The sequence below is a fragment of the Canis aureus genome, chromosome 5 (assembly GCF_053574225.1).
Source record: "Canis aureus isolate CA01 chromosome 5, VMU_Caureus_v.1.0, whole genome shotgun sequence".
Lineage (NCBI taxonomy): Eukaryota > Metazoa > Chordata > Mammalia > Carnivora > Canidae > Canis > Canis aureus.
This window is the reverse complement of record NC_135615.1, coordinates 82,983,024-83,002,026: the sequence shown is the minus strand read 5'-3', so window position 1 is coordinate 83,002,026 and position 19,003 is coordinate 82,983,024. Positions and strand designations below refer to the sequence as shown.

General features: G+C 52.3%; 1 protein-coding gene and 1 long non-coding RNA gene across 8 annotated transcripts in view; one reads left to right on the top strand and one right to left on the bottom strand.

The window, feature by feature from the left end:
• FHAD1 (forkhead associated phosphopeptide binding domain 1) overlaps positions 1–19,003 on the top strand; it is a 121,892-nt gene that overhangs the window by 70,397 nt on the left and 32,492 nt on the right. For 5 of the 7 annotated variants that reach the window (XM_077899537.1, XM_077899538.1, XM_077899535.1 and 2 more), the window contains 6 exons: positions 7,559–7,629; positions 9,186–9,338; positions 10,855–10,962; positions 11,202–11,369; positions 14,487–14,594; positions 17,898–18,005. In XM_077899537.1, the coding sequence (XP_077755663.1) occupies positions 7,559–7,629; positions 9,186–9,338; positions 10,855–10,962; positions 11,202–11,369; positions 14,487–14,594; positions 17,898–18,005 (716 nt within the window). The remainder of the gene's footprint in view (positions 1–7,558; positions 7,630–9,185; positions 9,339–10,854; positions 10,963–11,201; positions 11,370–14,486; positions 14,595–17,897; positions 18,006–19,003) is intronic. The other 2 variants (XM_077899536.1, XM_077899539.1) reach the window with 2 other exon arrangements.
• LOC144314899 (uncharacterized) overlaps positions 1–19,003 on the bottom strand; it is a 32,764-nt gene that overhangs the window by 5,495 nt on the left and 8,266 nt on the right. The window lies entirely within an intron of this gene.

Sequence of the window (19,003 nt, the reverse complement as noted above, 5' to 3'; positions counted from 1 at the left end):
AGAAGTTTCTCAGGCATTTAAGAGGTAAATCAACAGGCCTCAGTGATGGAATTGGATACGATTGGAAGGGAAGTGACATAGAGAAAGGGTTCTAGAGACCTCCAGGTTTCTGGCTTGTGTAAAAGAACAGACAATTCTTCCTCACTAAAATCCAGAGTAAGGAACGTTGCATGAAGACCAGGTTTGAAGGAAGTGCTTGTGAGACATTCAAGATGAGGTGCCAAGGATGCAGCCGCCACCTTGTATGTCTAGTCTGGGAAACAGATGTTAATGGTGTATCTCTAGAACCCAGAAAAGCATATGCCACATAGTGGGTGCTTAATAACTGTGGGTGGATGAGTGGATGAATGGATGGATGGACAGATTGATAGGTAGATGGATGAATGGTTGGATGGGAGATAAATGGAGGATGGATGGGTGGATGAGTGGATGGATTGATAGGTAGATGGATGAATCATTGGATGGGAGATGAGTGGGGGATGGATGGGTGGATGGATGGATGGATAAAGCCATAGGTGTGAATGGTATCAGTAAAAAAGTATATGAGGAAGAGAGCTGAGGGCCACACCTTCAGGAACTCTGACATTTTGAAGATTATTGCTATGCCTTGCCAAGTCACCCTTCATAGAGGCCGCATGAATTTGACATTCTTAGAGCAATAAATGAGAATAAAGGAGTGATTTTCAACTCTGATGATTCAACATCCCCAGCCATGATGTCTCCAAAGTAGTCCCAAAGGTGGTATAAAGTTCTTTGAAAAGAAGGCAAAAGCAAAAAACACGATTAACTTCTATAATGCCTGCCCCTCACATTATAGCACAGAGAAGAGGATAGTTGGTCTTCTCCTGACCACCCAATGGCTCCCCAGTCCCCGTGGTACTGTTGTAATCTTGGCAGTCCTGAGCAAACATGAAATCAGGTAAAACATGGATCACAGTACTAACTGTTCTTCAAGAAGTAAGGAACTAGCATCTCTATCCTAATATTAGTGGGGCCAAGTTATGTGTGTGCCATCCCCTCCCCATGACCAAGACCATTTTAGTGCTTGTAGCTTATGTCCATAAATCTAGACATATATTTTATTATAAAGCGATGTGGATTAATTATAGAGTTGAGTGTCAGGACAGCAATTCCAGAAAATCATTTCAGGCAACATTTCTCAAACCTGCCATCTCAAGTGCAGAGCCCCTTCTACACCAACATGTGCTATGGATCTAGAAAAATGGGGTAGAGAATGCAGTGTTCCCAAAACACATTTCTCCTTTTTTGCTGTCCTGGCTCACATCTAACATCTTTTGGAATAATGCTCTACAGAACACCTGTGGGGGAAACACAGACTGTATTCTGTGATTACAACTACTTGGTTCTGAGAAGTTAGAGAAAAAGCATGGAGAGTTATAACAGAAAGGTCAATGAGTAGGGTTCATCCTTCATTCATCTGGCAGAGGTTGACAGTAAAGGCATTTTCTCTTCCAGTACAAGCGGTATTATGGCAAGGTCCCAAAAGACTAAAAGAAAGGAATGAGTTGAACAATTCCCTGTATTCTCTGTGTTAGGTACTACAGTACCTCATTCCTAGCACAGAACCGTCCACACACAGCCATGGTAATGGTAGTGAGGATGGTGAAGATGGTGAGGATGATGAGGATGGTGGGAGTGAGAATAAGTGAGGATGATGATGGTGATATGACTATGATGGTGATGGTGGTGGTGGTGGTGATGATGGTGTGATGATGATTATGATGTTGGTGAGAATTGTGGTGATGATGATGATGATGATGGGGATGAGGATGGGGATGGTGAGGATGATGATGATGGTAGTAAGAGGATAATGGTGATGAGTATGACAGTCATGGTGATGATCACATGGTGATGGTGGTAATGGTGAGGGGGATGATGATGGTGAAGGTGCTAATGGCGACGATGGTGGTTGTCATTCATTGCTGAGCATTTCTATTCTAGATGCTATCCCAAGCATTTCCATACATTATCGCACTTCATCCTCACAACAACTCTGTGAGGCAGGTACAATTATCCTCATTTTAGAAATGAAGAAACTGGCTCAAAAACTACTTTTGTGAGTACTCCAGCATGACAAGGAGATGCAAAGTACTTCATATCACTGAGGCCAGCAGGGGGGTCCCCAGTCATTCAGCGCCAACCACAAACACTCCTAAAGGCCTTCTGTGTTCCCAGTTCATGAGAGAAGGTTAGGAACCATAGTTTACTTAGCTCCTCCTGGGAACTTATCACTGTGTTAGATGTTTTATGTGCGTTGTATTCTTTTATCCTCCCATATCGGAATAAACGAGGTACTATTATTTTCTTTCTTTTTCAGGTAAGGAAACTGAGTCTCAATGCATTAAGAAACTTGCTCAAGGTCATACAACTGGTACCTGGTAAGGTCAGGAGTCAAACGAGTCATTGTGATCCTAATGCCTGTGGTTTTTCTGGGACCCCACACTCTTTCTGAAGATCCAGAGAGGTACCAGGTACGTGCCCAACTCCTAAAGGACATACTCTGTCATCAACTTAGCAGAGAGAGAGCTAAGAGCACTCGCTCCCCAAGGTGAGCCGCCTCTCCCGTGCACACCATGAGCCATGCCCAAGGAAGGCCCATGTGCGTCACACAGCAGAATGCTTCTGAGCGTGGGCTTTGGAGACCAGCTGCCAGAGTTTGAATCTCAACTGTGCACTTACTAGTTGTAGGAGCAGGTTACTTGACTTCTCTGTGCCCCTGTTTACCTGTTCATAAAATGGGGCTAAGATCCCACAGGGATATTGTGAGGATTAAACACTAAGATGCATGCACCGGTCATGGAGCCGGGGCCACCGTAAGCCTCAACAAATGGGAGCTGCCATCATCACCAGCCCGAAGTACTTGTTGACCTAATTTGACCTAAATGTGGGTCAGATAGGTACACGCACGGACAGTGCAGCTTGATTTATTTACACCAAGGTAACTTGACCCGCAGCCTCTGCCCCTTTCTCATTTGGCAGCAAACAGGATTTTCTCAGCCACAAGCACTCAGTTGGGTTGAACCCAAAGGAGCCCTTTGCAGGCCTCCTTCCTAGATTCGTGACAATGGGCCAAGTGTCCCAACAGCCACATGGTACAGCTGGGATTCAGTTCAGATCCCTCTGCCCTCCAAGCCCCTGCTCTTAACTGCCATCACCACCTGCCTTTCCCATCACTGTCCTAAAAGGTAAAGCACACCTAACAAGCTAGGTTTGTAAATCCTGAAATAAACCCTCCCGGGGAATGCAGGTCAAGTAATGTAAGGGGAACTATTTGAAGCATTGTTGGCTAGCATCCTAAGGGACCCAGAAGGTTGATGTTGCCACTAAAGACCTGAGTGGTGAAAGATTTGCTGTGTGGTCCAGCTGGGAAGATGTGAAAAGTCTAAAGAGGGACCTTCAAAGTTATTCCCCACTCCTCCTGCCTGGCTTCTCGGCTTCTTTTGATAAAGGAAAGAAAGGACTCTACTTTTTTTCTTGCAAAGTCAGTTGTTTGTGTCTATTTCTGCAAGACTTTGTTACAAATAAAAGGCTTCCCTGCATGCACAGAAAATCACTCTTTCTCAGATATCCAAAAGATGCAGCATTTTGAAATGAAAAAAGGAAGTTGTGATACAATACGCATAGTTGCTCCCATTTCGAAGAATCGGTATCCAACCAAAAGAAAAATCTGAAGAAAAAGACATGCAAGTGTGGGGAGCGTTATCCAGTGTGGTGGGATCGCGTAGGACCTTTGCTTTCACTTGGTGGCTCATCAGCTATTTGCTGCAGCCCTACTGTGTGCCGGCCAGGGAGCGAGAGCAGTGAACACCGCCCGTGTCACGGATGTCTGTAATGTTTGGGTTTGTGTAAGAGACACGTATAACTTTTGTAACCAGAAATATAATGAAGAATTGCTTCTTCTTCTCGAGAAGAGAGAAATCCCACTATGATTACGGCTCCTGGTGGAACCCAGACAGGTGACCACACACCCCCTCTTCCCCTTCAACATCCTTTTTTTTTTTTTTTTTAAGATTTATTTATTTATTTATTCAGAGAGAGAGAGAGAGGCAGAGACACAGGCAGAGGGAGAAGCAGGCTCCATGCAGGGAGCCCGACGTGGGACTCCATCCCAGGTCTCCAGGATCACGCCCCGGGCTGCAGGCGGTGCTAAACCGCTGCACCACCAGGGCTGCCCACCTTCAACATCCTTGAGTCCTTCCTCTCCCTAATCCTCTCTGCATCCTACTCATGCTTTGATCCTTCCCCTCAGGTTCCTGGGTCACATGTTGCATCCCACTCTAACCACCCAAATCCCTGTGCTCCTATAGCTCATGCCAACATCACCCAGGATGTTGGGTGGGAGTCTCCCCCGACTCCTGCCATCTCGATGTTCTCACAGAGCACCTCCCCTGATACACCCTTCACATTTGCCACCCCAGCCTTTACTCACAAGCCTCCAGTCACTCGAAACAGAATGACAGACCCGGGGCTGGATTCTGACCCTACCACTTGCCAGTTCTGCAGCTCGACCTTGCTGAGTTTCTGTGGCCTCACCTACTGATGCAAACACATTTCCTTGCTGGGTTGTTTATAAGGATTAGAAACTATCACGTGTAAACCTCCTGGCACGGTGCCTGGCACACAGCAGGTACTTAATACTTGATAGCTATTATTATAATATTACTGTTCTATTCTTGCATGCTGGAAATTCGCAGAAAGCTGCACTGCCAGGGATCAAGGCCCCAGGCATGAACATATTCAGCTCTCTTCCTTTCTCTGCCTCCCTACCATCTTTCCTCCCTCCAAATCCCCAGTCTTCTCACTGCTTTCTCCAGATGCAGCTCTTCCCTCCCTGTGTGTCCCCTTCCCTGTCCCTCCTGGGGGGAACCTGTGCACAGAGTCCAGAAGAACGACTTCCCCCTCTGGCCTCCACAGCCTTTCCCTCCCTCTTATTCCTCCCCTTCCCATCAAACACGCGTCTCAGGATGGCGGTTCTTCCCTGGAACCTGCTGCTGCTTTAGCTCTCTTTCTCCTCCGGACACTCCTGTCCCACCGATGACCTTGAGGAAGCGTTAGACCCTCTGTCTTCATTGCAAACTTCCTGCTGTGGCGCTGCCTCCTTGCTTTGCCCCCGCACGCATCTGACCCGGGCCTCCTGCCCTGGCGGGCCCGCCATCCCTCCCCAGCCCGTGTTCTCTCACCCAACGCCCTCGGATCTCTTCCTGGAAACACCCTCACCCCTTGGCTCTCCTGCGCCTGGCACACCGGCCTAGCTCCTGACCCTCTCCATTCGTTTTCAGCAGCCCCTTTCACTATTCCTGCCCCTGCGAGAAGGTTTCCTCCAGGGCAGCCCTCCGTCCTCCCCTCTCTCCTGTCTCCTTTCTCATGAAGAAAGTCTCCATCCGGGCAATCCAACAGCCACTCCCAGGGCAGCAATGGCCAAGGGGACATCCCCACATGCTGTGCTGCTGGGAACAGTGGTACAGATTTGGTGCCACCTAAGGCAGCAGGTGGCACCGTGGCCAGGACCACGTCCACCAGGAAGAAGGCTGCTGTCTCCTAATCTCACGAAGACCTGGGTGGGCCGGGCTGTTCCTGCTCCCTGCCGACCACCCTTCCTTCGAGTCCTCCCAGTACCTCAAAGCTTGGCAGCTCCTCCCTTCTCGCCAGCCCCCACACCACCCAACCCGTCTCTTCTGTCTGACGGTGGGGCCACCATCCTACCCTGAAAAACAGCTTTTTCTCCCTCTTCTTTTTATCCCCATTTCTCCCACCCTGGTATAGAACATGGGCACTGAAGACCCAGACGTCCATGGGCTCTCAGCCCTTAACTTGGAAGAAGGGATTTGGCCCACACCTGCCAATGTCTGGAGATACTTTGGTCTCCACACCCCACGGTGTGCAGGATAGCCGCCCCAGCAAGGAACTGCCTAGCACAGCCCATCAGTAGAGCTGCAGTTAGGAAACCCTGCTAGTTCCTCCCAGCTATTTGTCTAGGAGGAAGAAAAGAAAAGAAAAGAGAAGAGAAGAGAAGAGAAGAGAAGAGAAGAGAAGAGAAGAGAAGAGAAGAGAAGAAGAGAAGAGAAAAAAGAAAAGGCAAAACACAAAACAGTCTGCATCAAGCCAGTCCAGTGCTCCATCAGCCACTGAAGTCGCAGTGACCCAGATGCTGGAGTCACACTGACTTGACCCCCAGGCCTGGCTCGGCTGATTGCCAGGCTCACTGGGCTGCCACGTGTCTCAGGGCCCAGCTGCCTCACCTGTCAAACGGGGCGGTGAGCAGGTGATACGGGGGGCGATGCCTTGATTGCCTGGCAGAGAGCCGGGCACGCAGCACATGCTCAGTGTACTTCAGGGATGTTTCCATCAAGTTTACGCTCTTTTTAGGCTACTGTTCCAGCCCTGCCATGAACTGACCCACCTCCCGCCCCCTGCCTCCCATCACCTGTGCAGCCAGTGAAGCACGGCACCCTGGCCGGATATGCGCTGCCCCCCAGCTCCCTTCCTGCCCCCACCCCTGTGTTCGCTCCCTGGGGCTGCTGCAACAAGTACCACAAGCGCAGAGCCTCAACACTACACATTTATTGTCCCACAGTCCTGGAAGCCAAAAGCCTGAAATCAGCTTCCCTGCACTCAAGTCAGGGTGTCAATGGGACTGAGTCCCCCTGAAGGCTCCAGGGAAGGCTTGATTTCTTAGCCTTTCCAGTCCCTAGAAAGGAATTCCTCACATTCCCTGGCTTGTGGCCCCTTCCTCCGTCTGCAGAGCCAGCAGCACAGCATCTTCCAGCCTCTGCTGCTCTCACATCCCCTGTCCTCCATCTTCCTGTGTGATTGTACTGAGTCCCCCCAATATCCCAGGATGATCTCCCCATTGCAAGATCCTTAACTTGATGAAGGATCACCTTAACCAGCAAAGTTCCTTCTGCCCCGTAAGGTGACATTCACAGGCTGCAGAGACTAGGACCTGGATATCTTTGGGGGCCAACCTGTAGCCTGCTGGGCCGCATCTTCCATTCAGAAATGCCCTGCCCTCCGACTCTGAGCTCTACGTACCCAGCAGTGCCCACACCTGGTGACTCCTCGGCCAAGTAGCCTCCTGTGATCGCTCCAGGCACATGATCGCTCCTCCTCTGAGATTCTCACACCCCCGCACCCCATCAGCCGTCACTTAGACGCCACATGAGCCACTGCGTGTTTCCTGCCAGGCAGTTAGACCCTGTCTCTCGGACTGAACCTTGAGGAATGGCTTTGTAGCATCCCCTCGCCTCCCCCCTCCCCCAAAGCACTCAGCTCATGGCTTTGCACACAGTGGACATTGAGTCAAGAGAGGGTGCTCTGTGGATGGGTTTTATTTTCCATCTTCAAAAAGAAACTAGATTTGAGGCTGACTAACCGTTTTAAAAACACACATTGGATGGCAGCTCATGTCTTCTTGATGGAGGGCGGGGGGCAGTGTTGCCCGCGTCCACCTGTGATCGAGCTCTGTTACGACGTGGTTCAGAAAGCAAAGGAGGCGAATTGAATTGAGACTTACCTTCTTCTTGCTTCTCTTTTCAAGGACTGTCCTTGTATCTGGAATATCTCCTGGTATATTATAAAAAAATTACAAGCCAAACCCAGGAACTTCAGGTAATATTTTCAGTCTGAAAGTTATTTCAGCTCCTCGTTGGCATTTATATAGCACTGTGCATTTTAGCCCTGGTCTTTCCCTGTTAACTAGTCAGTCCACATTCTCCCATGACGTGACGTGATATCTCCATTTGACACAAAAGGACTCAGATACGGTGGCTAAGATCTCCCAGGAGGGCAAGGGCAAAGACAGGATGCTTGCTTCCTTCTGTCAAAATTATCAGAAAATGTAAATGCCATCAGATCTGGAAAACCGTACTTATTAAAAACACAGTGGAAGCAGCACAGCTAGCCGCATGCAGGAAGCACAATGACCAAAAAGTCACAAATGTCCACATCGTACAGGCAAGTGATCCTTAGGGAATGCACCACTCTGGTAGCTGGTGCCATAACAATGCTTTGTAATAAACACCTACAAAACTTTAGCGGCATTCCACAATTATTATTCGCTGGGGTCAGCTGCTAGGTGGGTACGCCAACCTGGACAGGCTTGCCCAAGTGTCTGGGTGTTGGCTGGCCCTTGATTGGTCTGGGTTGGCCTCTGCTGGAGCAGCTCTACTCTGCTCCACCTGTCTCTCATCCTCCTACAGGCCAGCCTGGGCATGTTCCCATGGTGATGCAGAGATGTAAAAGAAAGCAGTGCAATCATGGAATGTTTTTCAATTCTCTGCTGTGTTATGTCCCTTAACATCCCACTGGCCAGAGTAGATCACGTGGCTGAGGTCAGTGTCAGGGCAGCATATGGCTGGGCCCTGCCAAGTACATGGCCAAAGACATGGATAGAGAAAGGGTGAGGTATTGGGACCAAAGGGCCAGATGGCAAATATTTTAGGCTTCCAGGTCATACAGCCTCTGTCACACCTACTTAGCGCTGCTGCTGTGGAGTAAAAACAGCCATTGACAATACATGAATGAATGAGCATGATGGGAGTAGCTCTGTTCCAACAGAACTTTATTTATAAAAATTGGCAGTGAACCAGATTCAGCCTGTAGACAGTACCTTGTCGACCCCTCATCTAGTCCATGCTCCTTATTTCACAGATATGGACATCAAACCTCAGAGGCTAGGTGACCGTTCCAAGGTCACACAGCTAGCTGATGAAAGAATCAAGACAAAAGCTCAGGCCTTCTGACCCTAGCTCGTCGCTTTTTCTCTTCCACTCAGCAAATAATAACTCATAATTCTAGCTGCCATTTACTGAGCACCTGCTATGTGCTAAGCGCTGTGCCAAAAGCTTTCCGTCACGACCTCACTTAATCCTTACTCTGAGAGGCAGACACTGTTATTACTCTCATTTTCTAAATGAAGGAGCATCTAGAAAGAAGTAGAGCTGAAATTCTATCTAGATCGAGAGTCCGAGTTCTTAACCTCTCTGCTGTTTCACTACCAGCAACTAGGCTAAGCATAGCTTTTCCGTGTTTTTAAGAAAGTTTTGGGCAAACCCTTGGCTGTCCACCTAAAGGTAAAGAACAATGTAAAAAGAGAAATGTTGAAATGACTCCTTAATTCGTCCTGTCCCCCTCATCAGCTTCAGTTCTCCTTCCTCTGGTTTCAGATCAAGATCCACAGCTCTCAGGAAACCCAGCAGTCTTTTATGCAAGAGAAGTTGCAGGAGCATCTGGCAGAGAAGGAGAAGCTGAATGAGGATAGGCTGCAGCAAGAGGAGAAGCTGAAAGCCAAAATCAAGAAGCTGATGGAAGAGAAGGCGGTAAGGCCGTCCCTGTCATTTTCTTTACTCCTGGAAACTGATGGAATGGCCTTTGCTGAGGGCATGTACTTGGGGGGAGAAATCTGAGTGACTCCTTGTTCGATGCTATGGAAGTAAATTAATTAAATAGGTGAATGATGCTGGAGGATTAAGGCGAAGCTTGAATTCTAAAACTTATAGTGAAATCAACTTGAAACGTCAAGGTTATTGAAATTCCTGGAACTGGTATCTTATAGCTTAGATGCCACAGTCGATTTCCCAAGTGTGAGTCATTACTCAGTCCTGGTTTGCAACCCACAGACTATCTCTAAGTGCATGAAAGACCAACTTCACAGCATTTCCATCTTCCACTCTTTATTCATATCATAGGGAAAAAATGGCCAAGATTGCTACTTACTTTCCTAAACACCAAGCCAATTAGAAGATTCTCTTTCTGAAATAATAAAGTAAATCTTTTTTTTTTTTTTTTTTTAAAGAGAGATTATGATTGGGGAAGGGAGAGGGCCAGAGGGAGAGGCTGACTTCCCACTGTGCAGGGAGCCCGATGCAGGGCTCGGTCTCAGGACCCTGGGATCATGACCTGCGCTGAAGGCAGACACTTAACCCACTGAGCCACCCAGGCATTCGGTGGGGGGTCCCAGGTTGAAATCAGTCTGCCTTAAACCCTAAGACACCATCACCCCCAGCCTTTCTAAAAATACATGTGTCAAAACTCACTAATTAACTCCTTCTCATGAATCCTGACTCATGTGAGGACTACTTGAATAGTAAGAAATTCTAGGTTCTTTTATCAAGCTAATCCTTTTCTATTATGAACCGTTGACAACATGTACTTGACTTGTGCACACACTAATGGTTTAGATCAGGCTCAGCAAACTTTTTCCATAAAGAGCCACATAGTATGTATCTTCAGTTTTGTGAGCCGCGTTGCTCTCCTGTGACTGCTCAGCTCGGCTATTGCGGTGCAAAGGCAGTCAGTCATACGCAATCTGCAAACAGTGAGCAAGGATTTGGCTGATAGGCCAGAGTTTGCCAACCCCTGGTTTAGAAAACAGACTCTGGAGTCAAATGGACCAGGGTTCGAATCTCTGCTTGTGTGATTTGCTGGTAAATTTGGCCGATTCCTTAATCCCCCTAAGTCCCTCTAAGTGCTCTATGAAGTGGAGATCACAGAAGAAATGACTGACCCTTATTAATGAATGGTGATCACATGCCAAGTGGCTCATGTCCAGCCTCCCGTCTGCCCCTCACATTCTCCCAGGGCAGGAAGCACTATTACTATCCTCATTGTACAGAGAGGGAGACTGAGGCTTCTTTCCCAAAGTCGTGCACCCAGAAAGGACCAACCTGGGGCTCTGAGCTGACCCTGCCCACTCCAGATCCCTTGCTCCTAGCTACCCACAGTCTCCCCCGTGGGGTTGTTGGAGCAAAGAGCTAGCCCGTGCAGTGGCTGGCATGGAGTCCAGATTCCTGCCATGGCAACTATACCTATTAAACAACAGTCATTGACTTTCAGGCTTTGGAGGAAAGCATCACTGAAGAGAAAAACAGAGCAAAAGAAGCATTAGAAGAAGAACAGAAGAGAATCCAAGAGCTGGAGAATCGCTTAGCCTGCCAAAAGAAGGTAGGCAGCTGGGGGAGACAGAGTCAGCCTGAGCCTAAATCAAGGTCACTCACCCAGGAAGGACCCACCTGGGCTCTGGGCTGAGCCTGTCCGCTCTGGATCCTTGTTCCTAGCTGCCCGCGGCCTCCCCCGTGGGGCTGTGGCGAGCAGCAAAGAGCTGCCCGTGCAGTTCCTGGCACAGAGTCCAGATTCCTGCCATGGCAACTAGGTCTATTAAAACACTGGCCATTGGGTTGCAGGTCTGGGAGGAAAGCTTTACTCAAGAGAAAAACAGAGTGAAGGAAGCATTAGAAGAAGAACAGACCAGAGTCCAAGAGCTGGAGAATCGCTTAACCTGCCAGAAGGAGGTATGCCGCTGGGGGAGACAGTCGGCTCGAGCCCAAATGCGGCTCAAGGGCCATGTGGAAGTGAGTTCTGAACCACGGATGATGGGGGTAGAGCTCGGCAGAGCGTTCCTACGGCGATCTGTCCTTGGGAGGGTTCGGCTACTCTGGGGAGCCGCGGGGCCCAAGGGGAGAGCCCTTGAGCTGTAGCCTCGCCAGCCAGTTGGAGAAATCATAAACCGCAAAAATACCGACGTAGATAGGACTCGAGAGACGAGTTGGGGCTGGCGACACGCTGGCGACACGAGCACGGTGATTGTGTCCCAAAGCATAGACGTGGAGGAGGCACAAAGTCCTGGGGCTTCGGGGCTGTGTCAGTCTTCCAACAACATCCTAGAATAATCCAGCCTCCAGCTCCACCATCGAAGAATTTTCTACAGGCCCAGTGGTGATGCCTTGGCCTGGCAGGAAATCCTTCTCTGAGGTTGAGCTCAATCAAACTCTTCCTCCCAGAGAGCATCAATCCTCCGCCAACCTCCCAGGCTCCTGCCAAGACCTGTCCACATCCTCATCCACATAATAACCTTTTAGATGCTTGAAAACAGAGACACCTGCTCCTCTCTAGGCCCGAATGCCCCTGTTTCCCCTTATAGGCCTCCCAGGACAGGAGTTGGGCCTCGGTCCCCTCCTCCGACCCGCTCCGTGCTCCAAAAGGCACAGGCTGGCAGCTCCCTGGCTGAAAGGGGCCTGTGGACATGTTATGTTTGGTCCCAGAGTGTTTTGTTTTGAATTCATAACATTTACTTAAAAATCCAGATTTCCATCCTCTTCTGAAAAGTCAGAAAATCTGGCCCTGTTTCCACTTGGCAGAAGCGGACGGGAGCTCCACCCAGCAGCAGTGATGTCCCACAGTCCCCGCCGCTCGCTGTTGCATTAAACGCAGCCCACGTCATTGCTGGTACCCGTGTGGCCCCTGTAGGTGCCCGAGCTTGCAACCCCCACTCTGTTTTGTTCCTGAAGCGCAGGAGCCAGAACCAGACCCGGTTCTCCGGCCACAGCGGCCCAGGGCAGGACTCTTCTCCCCTGTTGAAGATTTTTGTGCTCGTGCAGACGCTCCCAGAGCCGCTCTGGGGAGAACTCTGTGACGCTATGGGCGCAGGTTTGCCTTGGGGTCAGCCTGGGCTCTCGGGGTCTCTCACGAACTGCGCTCCTGAGCTCTTCCAGGACTTGCAGCCACATGAGACACAGGTTCAAGTCCTGGCTGGACGACATAGGGGCCTCAGCAGATCGCCCAGGACCTCCCTCCTTTCGGGGTGGCTGTGAGGGCCGGCGGTCACATGCCACAAAGCGTTTGACCTGGAATTGTCACTCAGGAAGTGTAGCTACTAGAATGATCACAGGCACTTCCTTCCCCATCAACCCCGCCAGCCCCATCCTCCCTCCTCGGCCGGCCACCGCTGCGGGAGTGACAAGGAGGCGGCAGGGCCGAGCCCGTGCTATCTGCTCGGATCCAAGGAGGGAAGATGTTTGTGTGCCGGGTCTCACTCGGGGTCACCTGTGCAGCTGCGCTGGGCGGCCCGTGTAAACAGTGCGACTGGGGGCTGGCCCTGAGTTATCTCTGCAGGGATGGTGACAAGGAACAGAGGCTCCCAAGGGTTCACTGGGGCCAAATGCCACCAAGAGGTCAACCATTCAGCTCCAGGGCCCTGAGAAGGCCCTTGAATTTAGAGACTTCGAGGTCACGGGGGACTTCAAGGGAGATTTAAGGAAGGCGTGCTGGGGTCAGCCTCACTGTGGGGAGAAGCTGTGGCCAGGTCACCCCAAGCCTAGGAAAACACCAGCCGACCCCTCCTGGCGGAAAGTCTCTGTGCTGTCTGGATGGGGAAATCTGAGCAGACTTTCACCAGCCTCAGACGGTTCCTTGACTTTTCCTTCTCCTAGGCCCTCTGCCACATAATCAGATGAGCCTTTAAGGACAGCAGACTGCTAGGTCATAATGCGGGGTTCGAGGTAACGTGAAAGGTCGACTCCCACTCCCTGCTTGGGAACATGGGGGCAAAGCAGGGCCCGTGTGTGGGGAGTCACAGAAGGACCACCCTCCTCTGAGCGCCCCTCTCGGCTGCAAAGGGGCTGCCCAGAGGAAAGTCCAGAGTGTAGACGCGACATCAGATGCAGCGGAGCCAGCCTGGCGTCCCTGGAAAGTGCCTGCAAGTCTCTTTCACGAATTACAGGAAACCCCCCCAAACCCCACCTCAGATGTTCAAACTCCGCGTGCCAACTCCCGTGGTGACACCGCTCACCTGCTTTATTTAGGGCTGCTATCGGAACGGCTGGGCGTTGGGAACTTTTTTTTTTTTTTTTTTTATGACTTTTCACCGCAAAACAGACAGCATTTCGGCCGGGCTAATCTGAGCAGATCCCTAACCACTGGCTGTAATGGAAACCGTGTTCCACGTTCCAGACGTCTTCCGGGCGAGCTGGTGCTTAAAACTCAACCTCTTTGGAAGCTGACGTGCCCTTTCTTGCAGAGACTAGAAACAGGGGCCTCTTGGGCAACTCCTACCCCTTGTGATTTGTGTTAACCACTTACTCCCTAAATAAAACTCCTCGAGCACGAGCACCTAACCACACTTCCCCCCCCAGACACCCTCTCAGAGCTCCGCTTGTGAGGTTCACCCCCACCCCTTCTAGAAATTGGAATGTTGTGGCTCATTAATTCAATCCTCATCTTGAAACCTGATTCTCCTTAAGAGATTAAGTTTAATAATAGGATATCCATTATTAATGAGATTCTTCTTATCAGAGAAGGCTGCCTGGCACTGTGATAAGAGCTCAGATTCCAAAATAAGACAGACCTGGTTCCCTCACTTGCTCCCTACCCCGGGCCTCTGGATGCAGGTGGCGTGCCGTCCTCCGCACGGGGCTCAAATCCTCACCTCACCACCGACACGCTGCACGACCCTTGGGCACGACCCTTGGGCATGACCCTTGAGCCACTCTCTGTTCTTCCGTTTCCTGGTCGGCAAAATGAGGTCCCTGACGCCCCCACCAGAGTTGCCTTGCTGGGGTTCGCCGTGTGGGACGTGCTGGCCGTGGGCCCCGGCCCACCCAATTAGTAGTAGGGTCGTCCTGGGCCGCTCCCCCCGCCCTCCAGCCCCCGAAATGCACAGGCAACCACAAAGACTGGCCGTTGGTTTTCAGGTTTTGGAGACCAGCATGGCCCAGGAGAAAAGGAAGGCAAAGGAAGCTTTAGAGACAGAAAAGAGAAAAGTGCAAGATCTGGAGAACCACTTGACCCAACAGAAGGAGGTACGAGGAGCAGGGCGCCGAGTGGGCCGGGCACCCAACCCCTGCGGGCGGAGCTCCGAAGCCAGACCTGAGGCCGGTCCTGTGCCCCGAGGGAGAGTAGGGCAGGCCAGGGGGCGGGTGCTGGCTGGGCCCCACCGGCGGTGCAGCCAGGGCACGTCGAGCCTCAGCCGCCGCCTCTGTAAAACGGGAGTGCCGGCAGTCCCAGCCTCGCAGGATGAGGTGACCGGACGTAGACGGCGTACCTGAGCCGCACGGTGCACGTCCCTGGCCCTCCGCGGAGGCCTCGTCTGCCCGGCCCCCGAGGGCAGGGGCACGCGCTCCAGGAGAGAACCCTTGGAGGGTGTCTGGGTCAGTCCCCCAGCCAGCATCTCCGCCCCCTCCTCGGAAGGTATCTCCGACACAACCCGGCATGGGCGCCCTAGAAAAACACCTGCTCCCAGCCCTGTCTCCTGGTTTCATCGACTTGTGGTAGAGACACAAACAGTGGTGGAGTGACCGGTACGTGACACGCTCGCAGGCCAGTCACACCAACAAGTGCCAGAGGTCCGGACTGGATGAGAAGTAGTGCACCCATGGTCTGGGCAGGCCCGAGTACCGCGCCCGGGGAGAGCTGGAGACACCCGCATCCAGCCACCTCCGCCAGCCCGGGGACTGGGCCCACCGGCCACACCGGCCTGGAGCCGCCGTGAAAGGCAGGCCCCCAGGCTGAGAGGAGGGATGTCACTCATGTGAACCCAAACACCCCAACCGCCCCCCGTCCCAGAAGCCAAAGAAGGAAAAAAAAAAAGAAGCCAAAGAAGGGTTCAGGAGGTGGAGGCCAAGGAGAGGTGCCCTCAGTGACCGATAGTGGCAGCTCCGTGAGCTGGGCTCCAGGAACACAGGGACATAGACACGTGCTGGCCCTCATGGAACTTCCAGAAACAGTCACGACCCCATGAATTGTTTAATTCTGTCTCATGCATCCATCCACAAATATTTCCCAAGCACCTGACGTGGGCCAGGCCCTGCTAGGTGTTGGGGACCCCACAGGGCACCAGAGCCTTGTCCTCCCAGAGCTTCCCCTCGAGGGTGGAGGGACAGACACCACCAAACAGGTCACATGATAGCTGCAGAGCCACAAGCCTGGGGAGGGGGACTGATATCAAGTAGGTGGGCTAGAGAGTGGTCACAGGCAGGGAGGGCTTCTCTGAGGAGGTGACGTTTGAGTGAGACCTGGAGCGGAGGAGGAACACGAAGGCAACATCTGGGGGGAGAAGGAGCCACTGGGTAAAGTGGCCCAGCTGCAAAGGACAGGGACCTCCCTCAGCCAGGGCAGCAGGAGCAGGTGTGAGGAAGGAAGCAAAGCTGGAACAAGGTGGAAGCCAAACGAGGGGTCGGGGGAAGAAAGCCAGAGGGAGACTCAGAGGGGGCAAAGCAGGAAAGCCTGGTAGGCTAGAAGTGTCGATTCTGGTTCAAATCCCACCTCTGCCCCAACATGCTGTTTGACCCTGGCCAACGCCTTCCCTCTCTGTTCCCCCATCCGTAATGTGGGTGTAGTGACAGCGCCCCTCTAGAGGTGTGTGGTGAGGAGTCAGTGTATTCTTTATGAATCACCCGCCCAGGTGAGGTCAGCATCCAGGTGGGGAGGATGGGGTGTGTACAGGGTGGGGGTGATGGGGCGGGCGCAGGGGAGGCCGACAGTCAAGCAAGGCCCCTGGCAGTGGGACTGCGTCAGCCTGTGCAGGGAGTGAGGTCAAACTGTCGTCAGCAGCTGTGCCCAGAGCGTCCCCTGCATATGCGCCAAGGGTGGAAGCGCGGGTGCCGGCGTGGTGTGTGGACTTGGAGCCACGACCCTACAGGCAGGTGTTGGCCTCTGCGTGGGGTGGGGTTTTAATCAGGAGGACACACAGGTCAAGGTCGGGAAGCCAAGGGGCCGCACGGTTAGGGCAGGGCTCTGGCGTCCTGGTGGCATGACCTCTGCACCTATTTGGGTTCTTACCGCCTCCGTCCCGGCCTCCGTGGCCTCCCCTGCAAGACGCGCCTCGCTGGGCAGCACTCTCTGGGCCTTGCCCATCAGCTGCGCCGACGCACTCCGCGCACGCAGCCGAGCACCCGTGTTGCAAGCGTTTCAAGAGGAGTCAGCATCACCCTTGTTTTCAGCTGGGACACGAGGCCCGCAGCGGGGGGCTGGCAGCCTCTACGACTGGCGGGCGGGGGCAGGACAGTCTCCGCGGGCTTGGCAGCGGGCAAATGCCAAGCTCGTGCAGGGAGCTGAGTCAGAGCCCAGGTGGGGCGGGAGGCCTGCGCGGAGCGGGGCAGGTGGACGGCGGCCGCGGACACCGCGCTCAGCAGGCAGGGCCGGTGGAGAGACCGTCTTTTTCCGCAGGGCCGCGCATCCCCAAGGCCCCGTCCTGCCCCCAGCACCGCATTCCCTGTCACAATTTCCAGTCATTTTTCCTTTTGCCAAATAATGTATGTTCGTGCAAAAAAAAAAAAAAAAAAATGTCAAAGATACAGACCAGGGAAAAGAGGAAAATGTAAATTGCCATAATCCCAAACCCCCAAAATAACCGATATTTACATTCCAGTACAGATCTCTCCAGGCCCTCGTCTATGCATAGATGCATATATTTTAATTTTTTTCTGTGTGAGCTTTATGTTTGTATGGGAGCATAACTGCAAGGATTCCAAGCCGCAAGTTGAGTTTTCCAACCTCCCCGCACTGTGTACCTCCTGGGGCCTGTGTACGTGAGGCTGGTCCTCCGTGCCCACCTCCGGGTCACCGGAGCTGTGGCCTACATGTTCTCAGGGTCACGCTGTCCTGGACATCAATTTTTGGACCCAAGCCTTTGAAGGCTGGGGAGAGATTGAAGCCACAGGCATCAAGTCTGCTGGGACAGGAGGCATCCCCCCCGGCCCCCGACTTTGCCTCCCCTGGCCCACCTCCCAAGAAGCCAGGTACTTCCCTGCGGAGCGCCCACACCGGTGCAACACCTGCCAGCTTAATTAGTGGCCCCGGGCCAAACGCGGTGGCCTGAACACTCACCAGCCCATCCCTTCCCGAACATAGCCCTGAAATCCTGAACGATGAATAACCCTCTTTTATGCGGTGACTAACCAGACCTGCCCCCGAGGCCCTCACCGTGGCCAGCATGCCAAGACTCCCACCCCCGCCTCCCCGCGTCCTGCTCCCTGAGCCCTCGCTCCCAAACCCTGACTCACCCGTCTTGGGGGTTACTCATCCTGGCTACCCCCCCACCCCCCGTGCCACTTCCCTGCCTCTCTGGCGGACACTCCCTCCAACCTGTTGTCACTGACTTCCAGATTTCAGAGAGCAGCATCGCCTATGAGAGACTCAAAGCAAAGGAAGCCATAGAGAAGGAAAAGAAAAAGGTGCAGGATCTGGAGAACCGCATAACCAAGCAGAAAGAGGTAAGAGTCTCAGAGAGGAGCAGACAAGGAGGCGCCCGGCATGGTTAAGAGCAGGGCTCAGGAGGCAGGCGGTCTGGATTCGAATCCCACCTCTGCCGCTTTCTGGCTGTGCGACACGAGGCAAGTTCCTTACCATCTCTGTGGCTACGTTTCTCTGCTTAGGGCATCCAGGTGATGCCAGTAGATCAGCCCCATTGAGTTGTGAGGCTTGATTGCTAACAAGCTCGTAAAACATGTAGGAAAGTGTCCAGCACTTAATAATAATAACAATAATAATAATAATAAATAAAAGCATCCAACACACAGAGCATTCACTGTTGTTCTTTTGTTATTATTATTATTAATATTATGAGCTCACAGCTGGGAACTGGAGGCAGAACAGAGCCCTGCACTGTCCCCCTCCTCTTCCTACATCCTTGAACATTGTGTGGCCTCAGCTGTCTGGAATCAAAGTGGTGACGTCAGGAGACAGATGCCTGAATTTCCCATCACCTTGACGCAGCGTCTCCACCAGAGCTTGTCACCGTGGGCATCATGACCCTCCCAGTCAATCTGCATTTACGGTTATTCCTGGGAGGAGCAGACCCAGTAGGAGCACCAGTTGTTGGGTCCTCCTCACTGTAGGACCGAATTCACTCCTCCTGGGTCCCAACAGTACAAGGGACACGCACACACACACACACACACACAGTGGCTGATCCCGAAAAAGTCAAGGCCAGGGATTAAACACACGAGCTGACAATAGGGGTGAAATTGGAAGGCAGGTGACTACAGGTCAAGGGACTCCGAAGACCATATGGGACTAAAAAGGTCTTTGCCTCTATTCACATCAATCTGAGATCATTTTCTTTGGAGAATGATCTCCAAACATTAGCTTGCACAGAATCACTTGGGGGGTGGGGGAGGGGGCTAGGGAGGCTGTTTTTAAACGCCCATTTCCCAGACCTTGCCCCCAGAGATTCGGATTCATTGTCTATGGGGTGGACTCAGCAATTTGC